Source organism: Carassius carassius, chromosome 9 (genome assembly GCF_963082965.1).
Source record: "Carassius carassius chromosome 9, fCarCar2.1, whole genome shotgun sequence".
NCBI classification, from domain to species: Eukaryota; Metazoa; Chordata; class Actinopteri; order Cypriniformes; family Cyprinidae; genus Carassius; species Carassius carassius.
In genome coordinates this window covers 27,418,756-27,441,563 of record NC_081763.1, presented here as the reverse complement: position 1 = coordinate 27,441,563, position 22,808 = coordinate 27,418,756, and the positions used below count along the sequence as shown (strand labels likewise).

Sequence of the window (22,808 nt, the reverse complement as noted above, 5' to 3'; positions counted from 1 at the left end):
GGGTTGTATATACACACACACATAATATAATATAATATAATATAACACCAACTGATCAGAATAACCAACACACTCTCTGCGCACACTTTTCCTAATCCATTTAGTTTCCAATGAATAAAACTATTCTGCATTTCCAGTTTCACCTGAAAATACATGATTGTGAGAGTAAAATGGGTTGTTAAATCATAGTAGGAATACAATTATCCAGTGAGATGTTTCAATAAGTAGTGTGGTACATTACTATCATTTTTGTCATTATGGTAAGATTTTTTTAGTGTTTTTGAAAAGTTTTTTGTTCAACAAGGCTACATTTGATAAATACATTAAAAAAAACTTAAAATGACTTGTCAATTTGAATATATTTAATATAGGATGTCATTTATTTATGTGATGCAAAGCTGAATTTTCAACATCATAACTCCAGTCTTCACTGTCACATGATCTTTCAGAAATCATTCTGATTTGCTGCTAAACATTTCTTCTCATGCTTTCTTGAAAACAGTTGCTTAATATTTTTTTGTTGAAACCGTGACTTTGAATAAAATGTTCAAATGAACAACATTTATTTAAAAAAGTAATGTTTTGTAACAATGTAAGTCTTTAGTATCACTTTTGAGCAATTAAATGTGTCCTCGCTGAATAAAAGTATTTCTTAAAAAAAAAAAAAAAATCTTACTGATGCCAAACTTTTGTAGAGTAAATAAGGCTATTCAGCAATGTTCATTGCAATTACATTGCTGACTCTGCTTTGATTATATTCTACAAATTTTGTAAAATGTAGTATAATATTTGCAAACAATTTACATTTATGCATTTGGCATATTCTTTTATGCAAAGCAAGTTATCAGTACGTGTCTTCCCTTTGGTTCAAACACACAACCAGTAGAGCTACAGGGGGAAAAAATAACAGAAAAAATGTTCACTACACAGAATATATACTGCATACTTCTTAGTTGGTATGCCATTCCAAAAACACCTATAGATCTTGTAGAAATGCATCTAGTTTTCTTTTGTAGCAATGACCCTGGTTTCATCACTCCTGTTTCCAATTATTTCAACAAATGAAAGTATGCAATTTGTGGTAGATTAAAGTATGTTTGGCGCGGTGCTGAGAGAGAGATATCTTTAGATTGTGAGTGGGTTGGAGAGGAGCTGTGTAGAGCAGTTCATTGGGGGGGTTTGGGTGACTGGGATTGGGCGTTGCTTGTCATCACATTGTATTCAGATAAAATTAAAGCCTTGCTGTCTTGCCTTATTCAGCACTGGAGAGAGCGGTCTGCGGTCGTTCCCCTTGGAAACCAAACACTTTTTCTTTTTTTTTTCTCTGTCCACACAATCTGTGCAAGACTGCTGCTCCGGAGTCCATTGTGAAATCTCTACTTTGGTCTGGATGACTATTATGATATCCATTTCATGCTGCTGCCATAGGAGCACCGTTTTATAAGGGTTAACAGTAAAATAACAGGTTGATTTTAGTACTAGTTGGTCTGAAGATTGTTATATTACAGAAGATTGTTATATATACATAGTCTGTTCTGCCCACGACAAATCAAGCTTGTCTAAAATACATTGTGAGAGAAGTTAACCTAAGTTCACCAGCCACATGCTCCATCTCTTGAATTCCAGGAGAAATGCATGATCTGTTTTTTTTTTTTTTTTTTTTTTTTTTTTTTTTTTTTTTTATTCCGGTAGTGAATTGTATATCGTTCATATAAGGTGAGAAGAGGGGATCATGGCTGGCGAAGCAGAATCTTCCTTTCAAATGCTCCATCACTCACATGTAACACTGTAGACACATTGCTGCAGCGCAGGAATCTGGTTGAGCTGCCAAACTATTTATAGACACGTAGTCTAGAGATCATTCTCTCAATGTACCTTGTGTAGGAAGTGCGAAGATTCATACATCTAGAAATTCTCAGCCTTCAGAATCCGTGAGCCATGTTGTGCGGTTGGGAGTGGAGACCTTCGCGGCTTTCTTCTGCAGACATCAGAAAGCACTGCCCTGAAACACCAGACCTTTAGCTCTGTTCCGGACCCAGTGAACCGCTTTTGAAGGCATCATGAAGGGACGCTGACTTGAAGGATCTTCTTAACAGTTGCTGGCAGAACTATGTTGCCTTCTCAGATGTTCTGGCCAAATTGGAAGGCAACATCGCTAGTGTCCATCCTGGAGAAGACAATCACAGAACTAGGAGTGGGCACTTTAGTCATTTTACTTGATGATTACTCAACAGATTAATCAGGTGTGTGAGACTGGGGTTCAATGCTCAGTTTATATACAGTATGGGACAGCATCTCAACCTGTGACATTAAGGTGCCATGGCAGGTTACATTTATTTTAATTGTTGTGCATTATTGATTGTGAAAAGGAAAATGGTGAAAAGTTTATTATAAATGTTCTTATTTTATTCAACATAGAAAAATACTAAAAAAAAAATAGAATGACAGATAATTTGCTTAGCAACATGGTACAAGTCAGATTGAGTTTATTACTGTGCTGACGACATCACCCCCGCTCAATTAAAATATTTTGATTTAATCGATAGTTTGATTATAATTAATATTCTAACATAATAATAATTTAGATAACATTTGCAAAAATATACAATGTGATATATAATGGTATAATTATCATTAGTATTATTATTGATGCTGTTGTTGACAACAATAATATTAATAATAATTATATTATTTTTTGGCATAGTCCTACAGACTTAGTTGAAAATTGATTGTGATCTAATAATAAAGATATTTATAAGTGGTGGGCATAGATTAATTTTTTAATCTAGATTAATCTCACCGTGATCTTGAAATTTAAACTTGAGTTGAACTTGAAACTTGAAGATTAATCTAGATTAAAATGGCTCATTCGAATTCTGCCGAAGGCATTCAGAATATGTGTGTTACCCAAATAAAATTGACAAAAAGTAAGTCTTTGAGAAGGGGTTTATCAAGCTAGGTGGTGCATTAGAAAAGCGGCTCATCTCCTGTTTCCAAAATGCATCACAAAGTGCTTGAGAATGCTGTAAGCTAATTCCACATTGCACAAGGTGCAAACAACCTTATGCCTGTTTCACACATACTCCGTCTGCAGTGCATATGCATTGCATATTTTTTTACGCACCCATGTTAATGGATTCCAGTTGTGTTCCAGGAGAGTTGCATCTGCAGCAGTGCAGCGATCGTTTACGTACCGAGTAGCGAACTGCAAACGCATCCTGTGTGAAAGCACATCGAGTCCGTGCTGCACCACAAACGTAATGCACACGGACTGCATACACACTGCAGACGGAGTATGTGTGAAACAGCAGTGAGCAGGGCCAAGCTGGGGTCAGAGGGGACCCGGTGAAGGTTGTACCAGTGGGCCCTGTTTGAAATTGTTTAATTTGTATGTTCGTTTATTTTTATTTATTTGTGCTGTTTACACAATGTTTAAGTTTTTTCGAGTTTGTAGGTGTCAAGGTACAGAAACCAAATAATTAAATTTAAAATGGCACTGGATAATCTTCAGTGTAAAAATGAAATATACAATCAAACCTACATTTATTCAGACACCTTCAACATTTCTCACATTACAGTTTTGCTATATATATCAAAAAGTATATTTCTGTGTCTGATAATTTTTGGTTTGACTGTTAAAACTACAAAGTAATGCAGTCAAGAGCAGTTTGTGATTCTTTCATTTTCTTGGATTAACATTACAGCAGCCAGTAGCTAAATTAGGCGCGGTCATTTTAAGAGACGATGAACGCATCCAATATAATACACATCCCATTTTTTTCGATAAGAGTCTCACGTTAACGCAGCACGTTATCGCCGATAACGGCCCACCACTAATATTTATATTGTAATAGTAGGAGTAGTAGTAAATATAACTAATTAATACAATAATAAAAACAATAGTTAATTGTCAGATTCAGTTGTGAGGGATAAAAATCACATATACATATTATGATGTTGATAAGTTATCATAATAGTAACTACATTATGAGATTTATATATTTATTATTATTGTTGGTTTTAGCAGTATTAATAGTTATTACAATATCACAATATAGTTAATATAGTAACGTTTAATATATTAATCATTAGTAGTAGTAGCAGTAGTAATAGTATTGAATCATCACATTTGTATTGTCATATTATGCTAATTCTGTCTAGTGTCTGTCTGTTCTGTCAAATTCACTAGTGGCCATGAAGAAAGTTCCTGCCTATGTAGGCTGTTTAAAGTCAGTCTATTTCAGTCAAGACTGTGGTTTAGACTTTAGAGGAGGGCAGCTGCTTGTGAAGACAGCAGACAGAGAGTGTTTTGGAACATGACTTTTGACTAGAGGGTTTTGACTCCCATGTCTTTGCTATTGCAGTAGCTACAGTCTGATGATTTCTGCATTTACCAACAATGCTCCTGTGTTTTTTTTTTTCCTTTCTCCTGAAGGCGGCTCTTAAGAAGTACCAGATTGAGCACAAAAGCAAAGGAGAGAGTCTGGAGAAATTCCAGGGTGAGCTGAAGAAACTGCGGAGGAAGTGCCAGGGCAGCAAGAACCCCTCCAAGTACAGCGAGAAGGAGATGCAGGTGAGCCCCCACACTGCTGCCGCCACCTCTGCTGGCTGCGGGTCGTGAACAGAGCTATCGGGTCGCTGTGGGCTACGTCGAAGGCCTTTGAAAGGGACGGAGGTGGATGGAAAGGCTCTGGTTCAGTGAGACCACCTACATCATGTTAATGCTGGGATGATTTTAACAGCGTCTGAATGTAAGAAGTGCTGTGAACCTCTCGTGGCAGAGAGAGCACAATGGGTGGGTGAAAGCTGTAGGTGTGTATACAAACAGCGCTGTGGTATATCAGCTAAGAGACTGTGCTGAACACACACACACACGCGCAAACAACACTTGTTTTTTTTAGTGACTTGCTTCCCTGTTAAAACTGTGTGAGTAGACCCCAACCTACCGTATTAATTGAGGTGTTTGAATGCTAGCCTGCTGAGAGGAGTCTTACACCGTGACAGCGGGGATGTGGGGACCCTACATAGATCAATAAGCAAAGTGCATGCGCTCTCAGGCCCAGAGCTCTAGGAAGCTTACTCGCTCTGCCATGTTTGAAAGATCAGGCCTCCTGACCCCATTATGAAGCAGCGATATCCCTGATCAGCTCACACTTCCTCAAAACATAGCTCTACGAGTGTGCTTTTAGTTAGTTTTATTTGGATTGTCCATTTAAATGTAGTCTTAATTAGATTTTAGCTTAATTTGGTATTTTTCAGTGTTTTTTTAGTAGCCGTCCACTTTTTTTAGCTGCCTTGGTTCTGAATTATTTTTCCCATTTGTTTTTCCCATTGAGATTTTTTATTAAAGTATAAGCCATGAACCAAACCAACCCACAATGAGGTGAATCATAACATAACAAGCTTTGATTTAAATCAACAACAACAACAAAAAAATATTGTCTATTGTGTATACTGAAACAATGTATTTGATATTCATTGAAAAATATGGCAAGATAAGTCTTTTATTTGTGGCAAAATATGGCAAGTAAAGTTATTTAATTTTTATAATTTGGTAATTATATGTATATGTATGTGTATGTATGTATATATGTATGTAATCATAACAGATGCATACGAACAACATTCAGTTTAGAGTGTAATGAAATTAAGATTAAAGAAAAGAATACATAAGATGATACAGTGCAGTCAATTGGACGCAGCTCAGTGCTCATTCAGTAAATGCACAGTTAAACAGATTTATTTAGCTCCATATATATGTAAAAGTATTTAAGTAGTTTGTGAGAAAACTGTTATTCACTGTGCTACATTGGAGTGTCACAATTCTCTGACTGGTGGAGGTTTCTTTGCTGAATCATGGTTAATGTAGTTTTTTCACCAGGAATTCTGCGATTGAAAATGATTTTACAAATATGTTAAAATACAGAAAAAACGTGGTTGGTTCACCTGTCAATCAGACAGTCAGTTCTTGTCTTATTGGCTGATTAGATCTGACACAATGCATAGTTTAATTAATCATCGAACACTGATTGAAAAAGTAAAACTAAAATATTTTCTCTATTTTGTTTTTGTTTTTCTCAATTAAGTGCATATATCTTCATATCTAAAATTGTATACAGAAGTATTGATAGTGTGTGGCTGAATTCCCCCCTCAGGCCGAGAGCGTGTAGGAGCAGGTATCCGTCAGTGACTGCTGTTGGGGGCTTTGAGATGCAGCGCTGCTGGGAGTTTATACAGTGAATGCCAGATGCCCTGCAGATAGTGAGCTCAGGTTGAGCAGAGCTTCACTTGCCTCAGAGATCCACAAATATTTTGAGTGTTGTGATTTTGTAAACTAAAGCCACAAGAAGCCATGACTTACACGCAGGGATTTTACCAAGGGTTGATGTTTTGCACAAATGAGTTGTTCATAAAATGTTCATTAAATTACCCTCAAAATATAAACTACCATTCAAAAGTTTGTAAGATTTTATTTTATTAGAAAATTAATAAATGTATTCAGCAAGGCTGCATTAAATCGATTAAAAGTGGCAAAAAAGACATTAGTAATGTTATATAAGATTTATTTTTCTGATAAATGCTGTTCTTTGAACTCTCTAGTCATAATATAATATAATATATAATATATATTTTTTTTCAGCAATACATTTCTAATATTCTCTGAATTTCCTTTACACAGACTTTAAGAACACTTTTAACCTTGATAAAATCACTGTAACACTTAGCTTTAATAAAATGAAAGCAGACATGGATGTTCAATTAATTGTTTGATGCATTAATATTAATACTTGCACAGAGTTTGTCTCAGACCTTACAGTTGCTAAGCAACATAGTCACTTGACACATTAATAGATAATGTTCGGTCACGAGTGTGTGTGTGTTTTTGCATTTAACAACTGTGAACACAGCCCATACAATCAAATGCTGATTATATACATTGTTTTAAGAGTCGAAAAGATTGATTTTCAATAACTGCTTCCATCTAAAGAATAGAGCGTCTCTCATTTTCTGCCTCAGACTCTTTTTCATGAACGAGAACAAGAAAAGTCAACTGATTTAGTCACGAGCCCCAGGGGCCATAAAGTACACGTAAATTCAGACACTTCATCCATATTATCATAAATCACACAGTTATCGCTGAGAGTGACGGCGGTTTGGAGGTTCACGGATTACGATTCATTGGAAAAGCTCCATAAACAGGCATGAATTGACTACTTTGTGTGAACATGTTCAGACGACTGTTTATACACTCCGTTTTTATCGCTCTCGTCTCTGTTGTACCTCGGTCCTCTTTTCTTTTTTCCCCCTCTTCCTGTTGCTGCTAAAATAATTAGTCACTGAAGTCCCTCTGAAGATGCTAATTAGCTAATTATTCAGTTCAGTAGAACGGTCTGAGGTGCAGCGGGAGGGATATGAGATTCGGCGGAGGTCTACGGCGTTGGCGCTTGCTGTGATATCACGTGTTAACAGACATGTCATGCTTCTGAATGGTGTGGACTCCTCAGTGAGTTCAGGGAAAGCAATTAGAGTATCTACAGAAGAGCACTTGTAGGCGGTGTAAGCGCGCACGACTCCAGCATGAGACTTATCCTGAGAGAGCCAGGGACGAGGTGAAGTGGCTGTGACATGGGATGAAGGAATGCTGATGTCAGAGGAACGAGCAGAGATGTGGCTATATCAGACAAATTGATGATTTTTCAGTGGTATATAACACACATGAAATTGTTGCACTGCATGGTGATTTTGACTCCGAAGCTGCCCTTTGTTCAAATCCCAAGACAATATTTGAATGCCGTCCTATTAAAGCAGATTTTATGGCTCATGAAATATGAAATAGGAGATTTTGGAGCTCATACTTGACGAGGAAGAAAACGACTCAGTTGTATTTAGAGGCCCAAACTGAAATGAAATTTTTCATGAAACTTGGTGCAGTTGCTGATATTATATGGCAAAACATATAAAGCAATGTACTACATTGAGAGACAAACAAAATAAATGATACAGTACCTAAAAGCCTGATTAATCATATTTGATGCTTTTTTTTTTGTCCCAGTCCAGTAAATTTTGAAATATTACACTAAAACACTAAAGTTATTCTTACATTTACTTAAAAATACACAGTGCCACAACCTGAACAGGGACATTTTTTAATTGAATTGAAATAATTGAATTGGAATTAATTTAATTGAAATGATCATGTTGATTTCGTGGCCTTAAAATTTTGATGATCATATATTATACAGTAGACTTTATATGCGTTACTGTGTATTAGTTACTTATTAGACCAAGCTGGATATATAACTTTTCTTTGGAGCAAAACAACCTAAATTTACAATGCATAATGTCCATCTTAGTTCTACTCGCATACACAACCAATCCAAAGTTTGGGGTCGGTAAGATTTTTAATGTTTTTGTCTCTTATGCTCACCAAAGCTGCATTTATTTGATCAGAAATACAATAAAACAGTAAGATTGTGAAATATTACATGTTTTCTATTTGAATATATTTTCAGCATCATAACTCCAGTCAGTGTCATGATCCTCCATCCATGTTTGAATATGCAATAAAATTAAGTAATTGTCATGGGTGCTGAAATTTAACATCAGTATAACCTTACAGCACTTTTACACGGTCTCCATCAATAACTAGATGGTATGTGCTAAAGCCACATGACCTGTGTAACATCGTTTACAGTGGCTGATTGAGCAGGTCTGACAGCTTCCATATCTGAAACGAAGGGTCCTGCCTTCTCCATCCATCACTCCATCAGGACACATGTATACGCGGCCGTCTGCTGTCATGACCTCTAATGCATCTTTTCATCAAACACTCATTCCCCATGTTCTGTATTTCTGTTGTGCTTTTCCTCGTTTCACCTCCTGTGCTGTCAAACCTCACCGTGTCTCTTTCACACTGCAGTACTCTGACTCATTGTACAGTTGTTTTTATTCTGAAGGGAAATGAAAACATGCTGCTTTATCTGGGCTATAAAACAAGTTTTTTTCTCTGACTGATGTACAGTCGTGGCCAAAAGTTTTGAGAATTACATAAATATTAGTTTTCAAAAAGTTTTCTGCTAAACTGCTTTTAGATCTTTGTTTCAGTTGTTTCTGTGATGTACTGAAATATAATTACAAGCACTTCATACGTTTCAAAGGCTTTTATCGACAATTACATGACATTTATGCAAAGGGTCAGTATTTGCAGTGTTGGCCCTTCTTTTTCAGGACCTCTGCAATTCGACTGGGCATGCTCTCAATCAACTTCTGGGGCAAATCCTGACTGATAGCAACCCATTCTTTTATAATCACTTCTTGGAGTTTGTCAGAATTAGTGGGTTTTTGTTTGTCCACCCGCCTCTTGAGGATTGACCACAAGTTCTCAATGGGATTAAGATCTGGGGAGTTTTCAGGCCATAGACCCCCGAGCCACTTAGTTATCACTTTTGCCTTATGGCATGGTGCTCCATCGTGCTGGAAAATGCATTGTTCTTCACCAAACTGTTGTTGGATTGTTGGAAGAAGTTGCTGTTGGAGGGTGTTTTGGTACCATTCTTTATTCATGGCTGTGTTTTTGGGCAGAATTGTGAGTGAGCCCACTCCCTTGGATGAGAAGCAACCCCACACGTGAATGGTGTCAGGATGCTTTACTGTTGGCATGACACAGGACTGATGGTAGCACTCACCTTTTCTTCTCCGGACAAGCCTTTTTCCAGATGCCCCAAACAATCGGAAAGGGGCTTCATCGGAGAATATGACTTTGCCCCAGTCCTCAGCAGTCCATTCACTATACTTTCTGCAGAAGATCAATCTGTCCCTGATGTTTTTATTTTTAGAGAAGTGGCTTCTTTGCTGCCCTTCTTGACACCAGGCCATCTTCCAAAAGTCTTCGCCTCACTGTGCGTGCAGATGTGCTCACACCTGCCTGCTGCCATTCCTGAGCAAGCTCTGCACTGGTGGCACTCCGATCCCGCAGCTGAATCCTCTTTAGGAGACGATCCTGGTGCTTGCTGGACTTTCTTGGATGCCCGGAAGCCTTCTTTAGAAGAATTGAACCTCTTTCCTTGAAGTTCTTGATGATCCTATAAATTGTTGATTTTAGGTGCAATCTTATGCCACATTTACACATAGCCGGGTATTTAGAGAAACGAATATTTCCCCCCCTAATAACATCGTGCACACAACATCGTTTTCAAAAAAGTTGTTGTTTACATCAACCCGCATAAATACGCCGTCGAGCGCCATCATAACTATGCCAAACCTATGGGCGGCAGTGTAGGGAGAAGGATAAAGCCATGCAAGCCAATCAGAATCCTCAAAATCGAGCAACTTCCTGTTCCTTTCAAAACAACACAGACATGGCGCGATTATAATACAGCAGTTGTGTTTGCAAATGCAAACAGACCAAAAGCGTTTGCACAAACGTAAAAATGAGTACCACCTTAACAGCATCCATGATCAAACAGTAACGTTACCCAAACAAACTCTAAACATAGGGCGCTTACATGACGTTAAGCATTTTCTGGCGCATAATGTGACGTTTGAGAACCTAAAACCCCGTTTCTCCCAGTTGACACGGCAACACATAACCGGCGTTTTCAGAAATCTCCACTTTGGCCGGAGTTTTTAGAAATAAACGTTTTCAGGGATAAAAACGGCGTTTTCGTGTAAATGACAGGCCAAAACGCAGGGAAATATCTGCGTTTTCCCATCGTGTAAACGGGGCCTTAGTAGCCATAATATCCTTGCCTGTGAAGCCATTTTTATGCAACGCAATGATGTCTGCACGCGTTTCTTTGCAGGTCACCATGGTTAACAATGGAAGAACAATGATTTCAAGCATCACCCTCCTTTTAACATGTCAAGTCTGCCATTCTAACCCAATCAGCCTGACATAATGATCTCCAGCCTTGTGCTTGTCAACATTCTCACCTGAGTTAACAAGACGATTACTGAAATGATCTCAGCAGGTCCTTTAATGACAGCAATGAAATGCAGTGGAAAGGTTTTTTTGGGATTAAGTTAATTTTCGTGGCAAAGAAGGACTATGCAATTCATCTGATCACTCTTCATAACATTCTGGAGTATATGCAAAGTGCTATTATAAAAACTTAAGCAGCAACTTTTCCAATTTCCAATATTTATGGAATTCTCAAAACTTTTGGCCACAACTGTATTATTCTACTAGGCAGGAATCTTACTGACCCTTTCTTTTGCGTTTTTTTTTTTTTTTCATTTGAGGGCAAATGTCACGTTTCACTTAAAAATATGACATAATGCAAATATAAAGAGTTTTTGAACAGCATATCATGTTTTGTAACCTTGCATGAGTAATGCAGCCCTCTATCTTTAAAGCTAAGACTAGGTGTGTCCACAGCAACAGAAGTTTTTGCCATCCAACTCCCAGCGATAATGACTATTTGAGTACACCCCTAACAAAGAGATGTCTTTAAAAAAAAAAAAAATTTTTCTGGAAGAGGAAGACATACGTTTTAATTGCATAAGTTACTTTTGTCAACTTTGTGTATTACATTAGCATATAGATGGACTAAAAGCCTCAAAACCTACATGTTGTCTTTAATGCAACCTTCTGTTGTCCCTCAGTAAATGTAAGCCAGTTGCCATCAGTGTAAAACTAGCGCCAGCATGTGGTTAAAACTTCAAACAGCATGCACTCAATTCAATCAGGACCTGGTATTTTGTGGTTAAGTTGGTTTCAGTGTCTTGTGGATTCTCAATCTAGTAAATATACTCTCTTCATTAAGCTCCTCTTTCAGGTAATTCAGTCTACAGGTCCCAAAGTAGATAGAAGTCCATCAGATCTCTCTATAAAACTCCTACTGGTTTTACAGGCCATTAATTTTACATCCCAATTTTCATCTGAATGCAATTGAGCGTTTGTCGCGTGACCATAGGAGATTTTCTGCTCTATTCGATTTCTGACTCTGACTTATTCTTCTGCCTTCACTTCCTCTATAAATCCATGTTTTATTTGAAGTAGTTTCCATCTTTGATTTTTGATGGTGTCTCTGTAGTGCTTTCCTCATTATTATGCTTTTCTCATAACTTGTCTCGTTCAGGCCAATATAACTGAAATGCATGATAATACAAGTGGGCAATGGAGAGTCCCCCTCGTACTGTTGTGGGTAAATTGGAATAGGGCACTAAAACACCTGGATGTTTTGAGATAATGAGTTCTGTAATGGTTCTGACATTTCTGGAAGCTGAGAGTTCCCACTGGGGATGTGAGAGAGGGAGATGGCGAGGTGATTATGAGCCAATCATCAGAGAGCTGGAAGAGAAGATAATTTTAGTGTTCATAAGAAAACTATCGCACAGACATCTAAAACGCATTCATATATTCATAGCACTCCTACTCCTGTTTTAATCTACAGTGCAGTCATAGACAAAACAACACTAAAAAGTGCCGATTTTGTAGTGCCATAATGCATGAATATGATATTCATCAGTACCATAGTACTGCCACAATACTTTTTGTATAAGGCTTAAAAGAGGACCTGCATACTAATGCAACTAATTATTTACAAAAGTCTCTACATTCTCATAAAGTTTCCTGTCAGTACAAAAAAAAAGTCTAACTGCCTGAGACCAAGCAAGAACATTTTTTAAAGGCGGTCGGTCATTGTTTACCAACCTTCATATCGTTCCAAACTCCTTTGAATGTCTTATTTTCTGTGAAGCAAAGTAATAAAAGAAACTAAGGTAAATAAAGAAAAAATCCTTGCCACTCTTTTTCATGTAATGAAAGGAAATGAGTTTTGTTTTCTGTTAATTAATATACATTGACCCCAAACTTTTGAAGGGTAATCTAAGACTCGTATAGCTAAATTAAGAACATTGCACAGCAAAAATGGTTCTCGGTTCAACTAATTGCTTTTCCTTTTATCTTCTTTAGTATGTTGAGACCATCAGCAGCAAACAGAGTGAGCTGGATAGCTTCATTGCAGAGGGCTACAAAACAGCACTTTCAGAAGAACGTAGGAGATACTGTTTCCTGGTGGACCGCCAGTGCGCCGTGGCCAAGAACAGCAGCGCCTACCATGGCAAGGTGAGACCCAGATCCTTTTTCCTTTGCTGTACAAGATAGACCGCATCATCACCGGTGTACATTCAGTTTCTCCTGTCATATGGCTGAAGACAGCAGCAGTTGCCATGGCAATCCCCAAAGATCAACCCTCACAACCGTGTCCGCTGGGCACAGTTTGTTCGGGCTTATTGCAAAGATAAGATTTATTCTACCTTGCAATTGTGCAGGAGTGCATGTGAAGTAATGCACGTCATTTCTGACATATCAATTACCTGTAATAACAGAGCCACTTCCCTACGGTAAAACCACATCATTGTAACTCCAGACTGCATGAAGAGCAGTTACTAATGTCTGAATGTGTTTCCATCCCATATGCAACCTGCTTAAATTCACCTTATATATATATATTTGTGTGTGCGTGTGTTGGAGTGATGTTTGCACATGGCTATTTTTCTGTATTATATCATTGTGTAACTTGCTCGTACTAAACCGTAAACCCTGTTCATGGACCAGACGTGTGGTGCTGTCTTCTGGGAATGAAGTTGTGGCTGTAGGGAGGGGCGTAGAGAAGCCCTTCGTTTTCAAGAACATCCAGTCCAGTAGCTAATCAATACGGAGGCGTGTGTAGGAAGAGTTCAGAAAGGGTGCGCTGAAGAGTGAGAGCGAGCGAGTGTGGTAGAATCGGGTGTGTGCGTGTGTGCGTGTGTGAGTCACCAGGAGTGGGCGGTAGGATGGAGACGGAGATCCCTCACCCACACTGCAGTGTGCTGTACTGTGGTCTGAGATGTGAGAGGCCCATTAGCAGTTCATAACGGTCTATTGATATGAATATGATGTGAGGTGAATTATGTTAAAAGGATTAATGCTCATTAAAAATCTAAAGCAAAAGACGGACATCAAAAAGCTTAGGGACAGACGGCTCCTCATAGCGTAGGGCTTTTTCAAAACTTTTAACCCTAAGTCAAACTTTGGCACATAATCCTCTCCCCCCACTGTTTGTGCTATGCAATAAGAATAAAAACCTTTTCAGATTTTTTGCATGGGCAATAAACAGACACCCTCAGAACACCCTGACAGCATATTAAAGGCAAATCAAAACACTTTAACAGCAAACTGAAATCCACTCAAAACATCCTAACAACACAGTGCAAACCACCCTGACAACACAAACAAAATGTCTTCAGTTACCTTCGTAACCTCGGTTCCCTGAGAGTGGGAATGAGGCATTGCGAAGCATTTGCAATGGGATCCTCTTATAGGAAAATGCCAGTGCAATTAACTGGCCAGTTGTCCTTAATTATGCAAATCGCATGCAAATACCGACAAGCCTGGGGCAGTATATAATGCGGTGAGAGCGACAATTGCCTCCAGAATCTAAGACTGAATGCTTGCACTACTGATCATGCAGAGAGCATGATGACCTTCGCAATGTCTCCTTCCAGCTCTCACTTGACATTTATGAAACATTCGCATTGGGAACGATATACAATCCTGCCGTGAGAGTGACAAAGATCAGCCCAAACCAATGGCAAACAACACTCTGAGCCTCGGCGTCACGCGAGGTGAACAGCACGCAAGACTAAGCGGAAGACTAAGAAGTAGCCTGCACTTTAAAGAGGGTAGAAGGAGATTTAGGCACGTGGCCTAATCTCAGACGGAGAGTAACACTGCAGTCCCCAGGGCCAAAGCGAATCTCCTATGCGCTTAGCCGGGACAAGTAGCAGAGCAGTTTTGAGGGAGACCTCCCTCATAGCAATGGATGCCACATAATCTTGTCGACGCTTCCCCATGACCTTGATTAATAAAGTAGCCTACATACTTGGATTGCCACATTATATTCCTCCGCAATGGAATAATTTTTTTTAACACAGCTTAATTGGTTGTGAAAGTGAAAGTTACATGACATACAGCCAAGTATGGTGACCCATACTCAGAATTCGTGCTCTGCATTTAACCCATCCAAAGTGCGCACACACAGCAGTGAACACACACACACACACACTGTGAACACACACCCGGAGCAGTGGGCAGCCATTTATGCTGCAGCGCCCAGGGAGCAGTTGGGGGTTCAGTGCACAACCCATAGGGTCAGGAGTCAATCTCTCTAACCACTAGGCCACGACTTCCCAGAGAGAGACTCACAAATGCAGGTAATTCACACACAACTGTCATCTCTCTCTGTCAATCGATAAATGCTAATAAATGCTATAATTAATTCAAATAAATGTGGTCTTAGATCAATTCATGATCTGTGTCTAATTTGAAGCTAGCAAAATGCTAGAGCTAACCAGTCGTAACTGATGGAAATAACAATCAGTTTTACCCTGTCGGTCAAATATTGCACCACAAACATCATTAACAGCTTTAATTTGTCAATGCTAGAAAATGACCATGGTATAAGCTGGATTATGCATGGGTAGCTGTAAATTAAATGACTTTAATGCACTCCACGGAGGCAACCACCCGATGCAAATTAGCCATGCATTATAGCTTACTTAAAACACCCTAGCAACACATTAAAATATATTTGCAACACACACACACCCAAAGAAACATCTAGAACACCATATAAACCATCCAGAACATCCTAGCTACACACTAAATACTACTCTGAACACTCACTCAATCAAGCAACCACTCAGATTTTGTTCTGAAAGTGTAAAAATCTAGTCACGATTCTGAAACAATAACTGTAGTAACTGGTGTTTTGCCAGAAACTAGTTACCATGGTAATTTTTTTTTTTATGTAAAGAGCAAGTGTAGTGGTGTAAAACCAACAGAGGACATCTGGCATCTCTCTCTCTCTCTCTCTCACTCTCACTCTCACTCACTCACTCACTCACTCACTCAGATACATTTTAGCACACCATACTTTTCTAATGCCATTCTAAACTAATGTATCTATGGTGCTTTTCCTCTTGTTTGTAGGGTAAGGACTTGTTAACCCAGAAGATCCCAGTGTGGCAGCAGGCCTGTTCAGAGCCCAACAAGCTTCCCGAAAGGGCCATGCTGCTCGCCCAGCAGATGACTTCTGGATCCAGCACCCTCCTCTCCAGCCCTCTGCACTCCTCCAAGGGCAACCTGGTCATCTCCGATCCCATTCCTGGAGCACAACCCCTGCCTGTGCCCCCAGAACTAGCTGCCTTCATGGGAAGTGGCCTTGGCCATCAGGGGGTTAGTAGGGAATATTCACCTTTTGTTTGACAAGCATTTATTGTTGGTTGGAACATACAAAACAGCATTTTGAGTGTCTCATGTCTTATTGTGAAAAAGTGAATGTTCATTTGCATACTGCAGCATTAGCGGGGCGTAGGATGATTCAACCTCTTTAAAACTTGTTTCTGCAGGCAGAGCTTTAGTTGAGTGGCCCCTCGCTAGAGCAGAACTCTCACACAGTGTTAATACAATAACTGAGCCTCCACAGCCATAATGTACTTTCTCTCTATTGGCGCTGCTCGAGTGATACTTGTATCACAGAGCTTGTTTAGAAGTCTGGCCTTTTCTGCTAGTTTAAAGGGGTCATGACATTTTTTTATTATTATTTTAAAATGTTCCCTGAGGTTCAGTTATGTTAATAAAGTTTTTGCACATATCAACCGTCATTTTGTCCCTCTGTCCAGAAGATCTGTTTTTAAGGGCTTCTCCCTTAAAGGAGTAGTTCATCCAAAACTGAAAATATGAAAAAAATGTACTCGCCCCTTTAGGTGAAAATCACTTGCTCACCAATGGATCCTCTGCAGTGAATGGGTGCCGTCAGAATGAGAGTCCAAACAGCTGATGAAATCATCACAATAATTCACAAGCAATCCACATGACAACTCCGAGCATCAATTAATGACTTAAGAATTGGAACGCTACATGTTTGTAGTGAACAAATTCATCAAGGCATTTTAACTTTAAAGTGTCACATAAAATTGCGAGTCTTTAATGACAGATTTGTTTACAAACATGCAGCTTCTCATATCACAAGACGTTATTTGATGGATTTGACTCGTGTGGGTTATTCTGATGTTTTTGTATATAAACTCATCTGCATCTTGGCCAAAGAGTGAGTACATTTTCAGCAAACGTTCAGTATAGGGGTGAACTACTCCTTAAAGGCTTATCAGTAAAAGGCCACTATTGGGAAATTGCATGGGAATAAGTATAAATGCCCCTTCGCTATTGCACACAAGTGTTTTTAAAACATTATTTATATAAAACTGCCATTTGCAGACAAAGCGTTACGATTACACGTCAAAGTAATCATTCTTTTATTCTTCCGTTTGTCCTAGCTCCCTCGCTTTGTCAGTAATTGAATGAAAATCCCAGGCTAAAAATCCAGGCTTTTGTGTTTCTGGCATGGCTCACTTGGTGATCTGTATGCTTGCAGCGGCTAATGGGTCCTGATGGCATGTCTCTGGTGAACGGGACAACAGGGGTTCATGGAGACGACTACTGGACGGATGGTGGGGTGTCTCAGGGAAGACCACCCTCTCCACAGAATCAGTCTCAAACACAAAGCCAGCCCCAGAGACAGGTCAGCGACGTCTATTCCAACACCCTGCCTGTCCGCAGGCCTCAGCCTGCTAAAAACAAGACCTCTGTGGGTAAGAGAAACCAATCCTTTTGCATATCCATGCAAACACACATTTCTACATTAACATTTCAAGGATGATGTTCATGTACACATATCCTCCCTCTGTTTCTTTTAACAATTTGCACCCTGATTATTATTATTATTATTATTATTATTTGAATCTTTCTTTAGGAGAAACACGAACTCTGCCCAGGTCAAGTTCCATGGCGGCTGGTCTGGAGAAGAACGGACGTTCTCGCGTGCAGGCCATTTTCTCCCACACTGCTGGCGACAATAGCACCCTACTGAGCTTTACTGAGGGCGACATCATCACCCTGCTGGTGCCAGAGGCTCGGGACGGCTGGCACTATGGGGAGAATGAGAAAAACAAGATGTAAGCATGCAATGATGTATACAGTAACAACAGAACTGACTGAGAAAAAATATATATAATGCAAGGAAAACGAATGAGTACTGAACTTCTTTAATGAACCACACAAACTAAACATTACAGACGACGTCTGGGCCATTGCTAGGATTTCTGGGTCCCTTGTCCTGTCCATTTCAGATTATTCTGCTGGGGAAAAAATCCTAGGAATCTCCCATGTGTCTTCTCTAGAGTTTCAAAAGAGATCTCAAACTGTGCTGAAATTTGCTAGGATGGCAAAATATAAACTCATTATGAACACATCTCTCATTCTAACCATGTTAATTTTTACTTAAAAGTAATTTAATTGTATGCTCTTACTATATATGAACAATTATCTTATTTTTTAAATTTCTCCTGAGTGAAAAACATCTCAAACTAAACTGACAGCCCCATTTAGCCCTGAACTACACCACCCATAATCCTGGAGAGACTGCCTACTTGTATCAGTCACTGTTTCCATGGAAATGAGAACCGCACCAAAAGAGCTTTGCAGCGACTGCCGGCTCCCATTAGACACATTTCCCTACTACCTTTAACTGCTTATAGATTTGCATACATTTAAATATTTTGCAATAAGCAATGACTTACAGTATATTTAATATGTGAACAGCAAGTCCTCGCCCAGACAGCGATTTCAGCCAAGATGAATTTGATTACAAGAGTCTTTTTCTTAGGAGAGAAGTCTTGGAGGAGTGATATACTGTTTACTCTCCATTTAAAGGGTTAGTTCACCCGAGAATGAAAATTCTCTCATCTTCTGCTCACCCTCGAAGCATCCTAGGTGTATGTGACTTTCTTCTTTCAAAATAATCAAATCGAAGTTATATGAAAAACTGTCCTTGCTCTTCCAAGCCTTTCAATGGGGTGAGCGGTGTTTGTCGTCAATCGTTCAGAAGACGTGTACTAAAGTGCTCGCATCTGTAATAAAATGTCCCACACACAAGTTTTAATATAACTTTGATTGGATTATTATGAAAGAGAAAGGTAAAATACACCTAGGATGCTTCGAGGGTGAGTAGAAGATGGACAGATTTTCATTCTCGGATGAACTAACCCTTTAATCTTTTCTGTTTGGAAGAATATTTATAAATAAACTGAGGTATTACACTTAACCACATCAACCCTGGGGACCCACCGGTGGGTCCAATATTGCATATGCCTAATTCTTAAAAACTCAAAATAACAGCTCAAGTGGTTAAGCTTATCCTTATTCTTCACATGGTTTTATCCACTGTCATGGATGTGGAGTTTCTAAAGAAAAGCGTTTTCATTTCAGGCGGGGCTGGTTTCCTTTTTCCTACACCCGAGTGCTCCCTGACAGTGACAGCGAGAAGTTAAGAGTAAAGTAAGTACCCTGAAATGACACAAACTGTTTTTGCCTTTGCACTTGACATTAGCATGCATTTTTTCGATGATCAGATCACAATTGGTCACTCTTGGACAGATTTTGACCACAATTAATGAAGGTGAAAATGCAAATGCATTTTTGTTATCGGCTATGTAGGAATATATAATGAGGTTATATTGAAAATAATCATATACATCACTCTGCCTGCGTGTGGACTGCAGGTTCTGGGCTTTTCTTTTTCTTTTCTGGTGATTTGAGAAACAACAGATATTGTGCTCTTGCACTTTTAAATCTCTTGATTTAATCAACAGTATCTGATTATTAATCAAGTGATTTCACTGGATTATGATTGGGATATTGTTTCGGCTGGAGTGCTCATTTCTTTTCGTTCTGTTTCTTTACTTCTAATCACGATTTCACATGCTTTATTGATGAGTTCATGATTAAAGGAAACGCATGAAATGACAGAAAATTGTCAGCGCCGATTTAGTTAATACAACCTCAAATGAGAAACACACACACATTTTTTTTTAGATGTTTTGAAAATAGTGTCTTTTGCTCACCAAGGCTGCATTTATTTAATCGTAAATACAGTAAAAACTAATATTGTGAAATATTACAATTTCAAATGTCTTCTGTCACATGATCCTTCAGAAGTCATTATAAAATGCTGATTTGTTGCTCATGAAACATTTCTTATTATTATCAGTGCTGAAAACAGTTATGCAGCTTAATATTTTGTGCAGCTTATTTTATTTGAATTTTTTTCAGGATTCTTTGATAAATTGAAGGTTCAAAAGAACAGCATTTACTTGAAATAGAATTATTAACAAATCGATTTAATAATCTATTAAAAAGAAAACATCTTACAGATCTCAGCTTTTGAACAATAGTGTAAGTAGCAATTTGCTTTAGAATCTCTATCTGATCGCACTGGAGATGTAATGGAATAAAGGTGTAAATTCAAGCAGCGATTAAATTTTCGGGATACAAAACACACGTTAATGGCAGGTGTAAAGATGACTGATCGACTGACCTTCATCCTGTAGTCTTCACCATGGGAAGAGCAGCAGCACAGGAAACCTGCTGGAGCGAGAGGACATGTCCTTACCCATGCCTGACTATGGTCTGACTGCCCGACTGTTGGCACAGAGCCTAACACAGACTCGACCACGTCCCTACAGCATGGCAGGCTTCGTACAGGTACACACACATCTATTAGCATTAGACAGGAGTCTCTCACTAATGTCTGCTTTCTTGGGATTTATTCTCTGTTATTCTTTTTTACCTATGCTCAAAGCTTAATCTATGCATTAGCTGCTCTTTAATCTGTTCTGTAAAGCTTACTGCATGTGGGTTTCTATTAACATGCATGATTTTCGTATTAAATGGATAGTTCACCCTAAAATGAAAATTCTTTTATCATTTATTCACCTTCATGTGGTTTCAAAGTCACATGACTTTCTCCTGCAGAACGCACAAGCTGTTTTGAAAAGCTTCACTTTTTCCATACAGTGAAAGCTTGCAGACCAGGGCAAAAAAAGCATCATAAAAATACCAACTTACTGCAGATTCTAGCTGAAATTAGTAATAGTGGCACAAAAACACCAAGAGCTTTTATTCCCTTTCTCACAAATGATTACAGCAGCAGATTGTTGATTTAATATAGACTCATTGGGCAGTTCCTTGCGCAACACTATGACCTTAAAACAGTTTTACTATAGTTCATGATTTGTTAACTACTGTAGTTCATTTTGATGAGTGCATCACATAAGCAGTTCCATGTGTATGGCTTCGTATGTGTAAACTTGCTTGATAGCTCACCTGGGACATCAGTGCACTTTCCTTGTGGATAGTTTGGGTGCAAAACAAGAGTCACAATAAGTCCAAAGCCTTGTAGAAGCAACTTTATTGATACTTACTTTCATTGTAGGTAAATAGAATTGAAACATTTATTAAAAAATATATATATATCCTTCCGATAGGAGCGATGTGAGAGTAAGTAAATGATGACCGGGGATAGTATTTTGTGTGAACGGCCCCTTTAATACACTGTGTAGGACATTTTCCCTTTAAGATGGAAATAAGCTTCTAAGCCGCACTGAAATGTTGTTTTTACAAATTCCAGCCAGCACTAGAGGATTATGATGGGCTCTTAAGGTAAGATGGGCTCTTAATGAACAAATGACGCTTAATAACACTTAATGAATGTATTATGAATTTATGCCAAAACTGTACTGCTAATTATACCTCTCTTAGTGAATAGTAGTTAATATTTGTGTTTTTCCCTTTCTTAGCTCTTGCTTGCTTATGCTTAATGTGCAATGTAGTGCTGATATTTGTTGGGAGACCCAACCCTGTTTTATTAGAGAATTGTAAATGGTTTGACAAGAGAAGGTGGTGACTGTCTGTTTTTGTGAGTGGAGTGAATGAGATGTTGGATTGCATTGTTGTTAACCTCACTGTTACCTCATTGTGTGTGTTGTGTGATCCATTAAGGTCAGGATCAGAGCTGCTCATAGTCTGTGTGCCCTGAGCTCATGGTCTCTAGAAGCCTCTAGTTGAGATTCAGTTCTCTTCCAAAAATGTTTCAGGTTCAAAACAACTGAAACTCTTTGGAGAGCAGACAATAGCTTCATATCAACGCGTCAGTTTATAAAAACTTTGTACAGTAATGCACTTGTGTTCATTAGAAGGGTTTAAAAGTTAAATGTGAAGCTTGTATTTTCATTCTGTGAGCATCTTTGTTTTTCCAGGGAGACTTAAGTTTTAAATACATAAACTAAAACATTCAGTGTTACTCCTGTTGATGTATTTGTAACTATGTAACAGCCCTTTCAGGTAGCAAAACATACTATGTTTAATGTCTTTACAGGAATTGAAGGAATCAATATTTGTTTTACATTCACTCCTTAAGATCCAAACAGGGATTAATTTAGAAGCCACCAAACACTTCCATGTTTACCCTATTTAACGACTGTTGCATGAGTAGTTACACGAGTAAGTATGGCGGCACAAAATAAAACGTGGTGATTTTCTAAGCGGATAAAAAATAACTATAATGTATGGCAGAAGAGCACTTCGCAGCACTTCGACCTCGGCGCAGTAATATCAAGCCTGAGTTTTCAGGAGTGATGATATTACTGCGCCGAGGTCGAAGTGCTGCGAAGTGCTTACTCGTGTAACTGCTCATTTAACCATATTTAAATAGGGAAAACGTGGAAGTGTTAGGTGGCTTCTAAATTCATCCCTGTTTGGATCCTAAGGAATGAATGGTGCTAAGCTAAATGCTAACATAGTGGCGCCGCGCACCACAGCGATTAAGTGCATGCACTGAGACCGAGAGGTATATATCAACTCGTCTAAGTTGGAGGAAGAACATAGTGATATATTAGAAAATTGTGTAAACTGTAACATTTATTTC

At 38.7% G+C, this 22,808-nt stretch overlaps 1 protein-coding gene across 4 annotated transcripts in view; it reads left to right on the top strand.

Annotated features, from left to right (window-relative positions):
- LOC132149476 (brain-specific angiogenesis inhibitor 1-associated protein 2-like) overlaps positions 1-22,808 on the top strand; it is a 90,467-nt gene that overhangs the window by 61,159 nt on the left and 6,500 nt on the right. For 3 of the 4 annotated variants that reach the window (XM_059558743.1, XM_059558745.1, XM_059558744.1), the window contains exons 6-13: positions 4,436-4,573; positions 12,917-13,069; positions 15,977-16,222; positions 17,421-17,637; positions 17,799-18,000; positions 19,313-19,381; positions 20,434-20,587; positions 21,513-21,544. In XM_059558743.1, coding sequence (XP_059414726.1) covers positions 4,436-4,573; positions 12,917-13,069; positions 15,977-16,222; positions 17,421-17,637; positions 17,799-18,000; positions 19,313-19,381; positions 20,434-20,587; positions 21,513-21,544 — 1,211 coding nt within the window. The remainder of the gene's footprint in view (positions 1-4,435; positions 4,574-12,916; positions 13,070-15,976; positions 16,223-17,420; positions 17,638-17,798; positions 18,001-19,312; positions 19,382-20,433; positions 20,588-21,512; positions 21,545-22,808) is intronic. The other variant, XM_059558746.1, reaches the window with a different exon arrangement.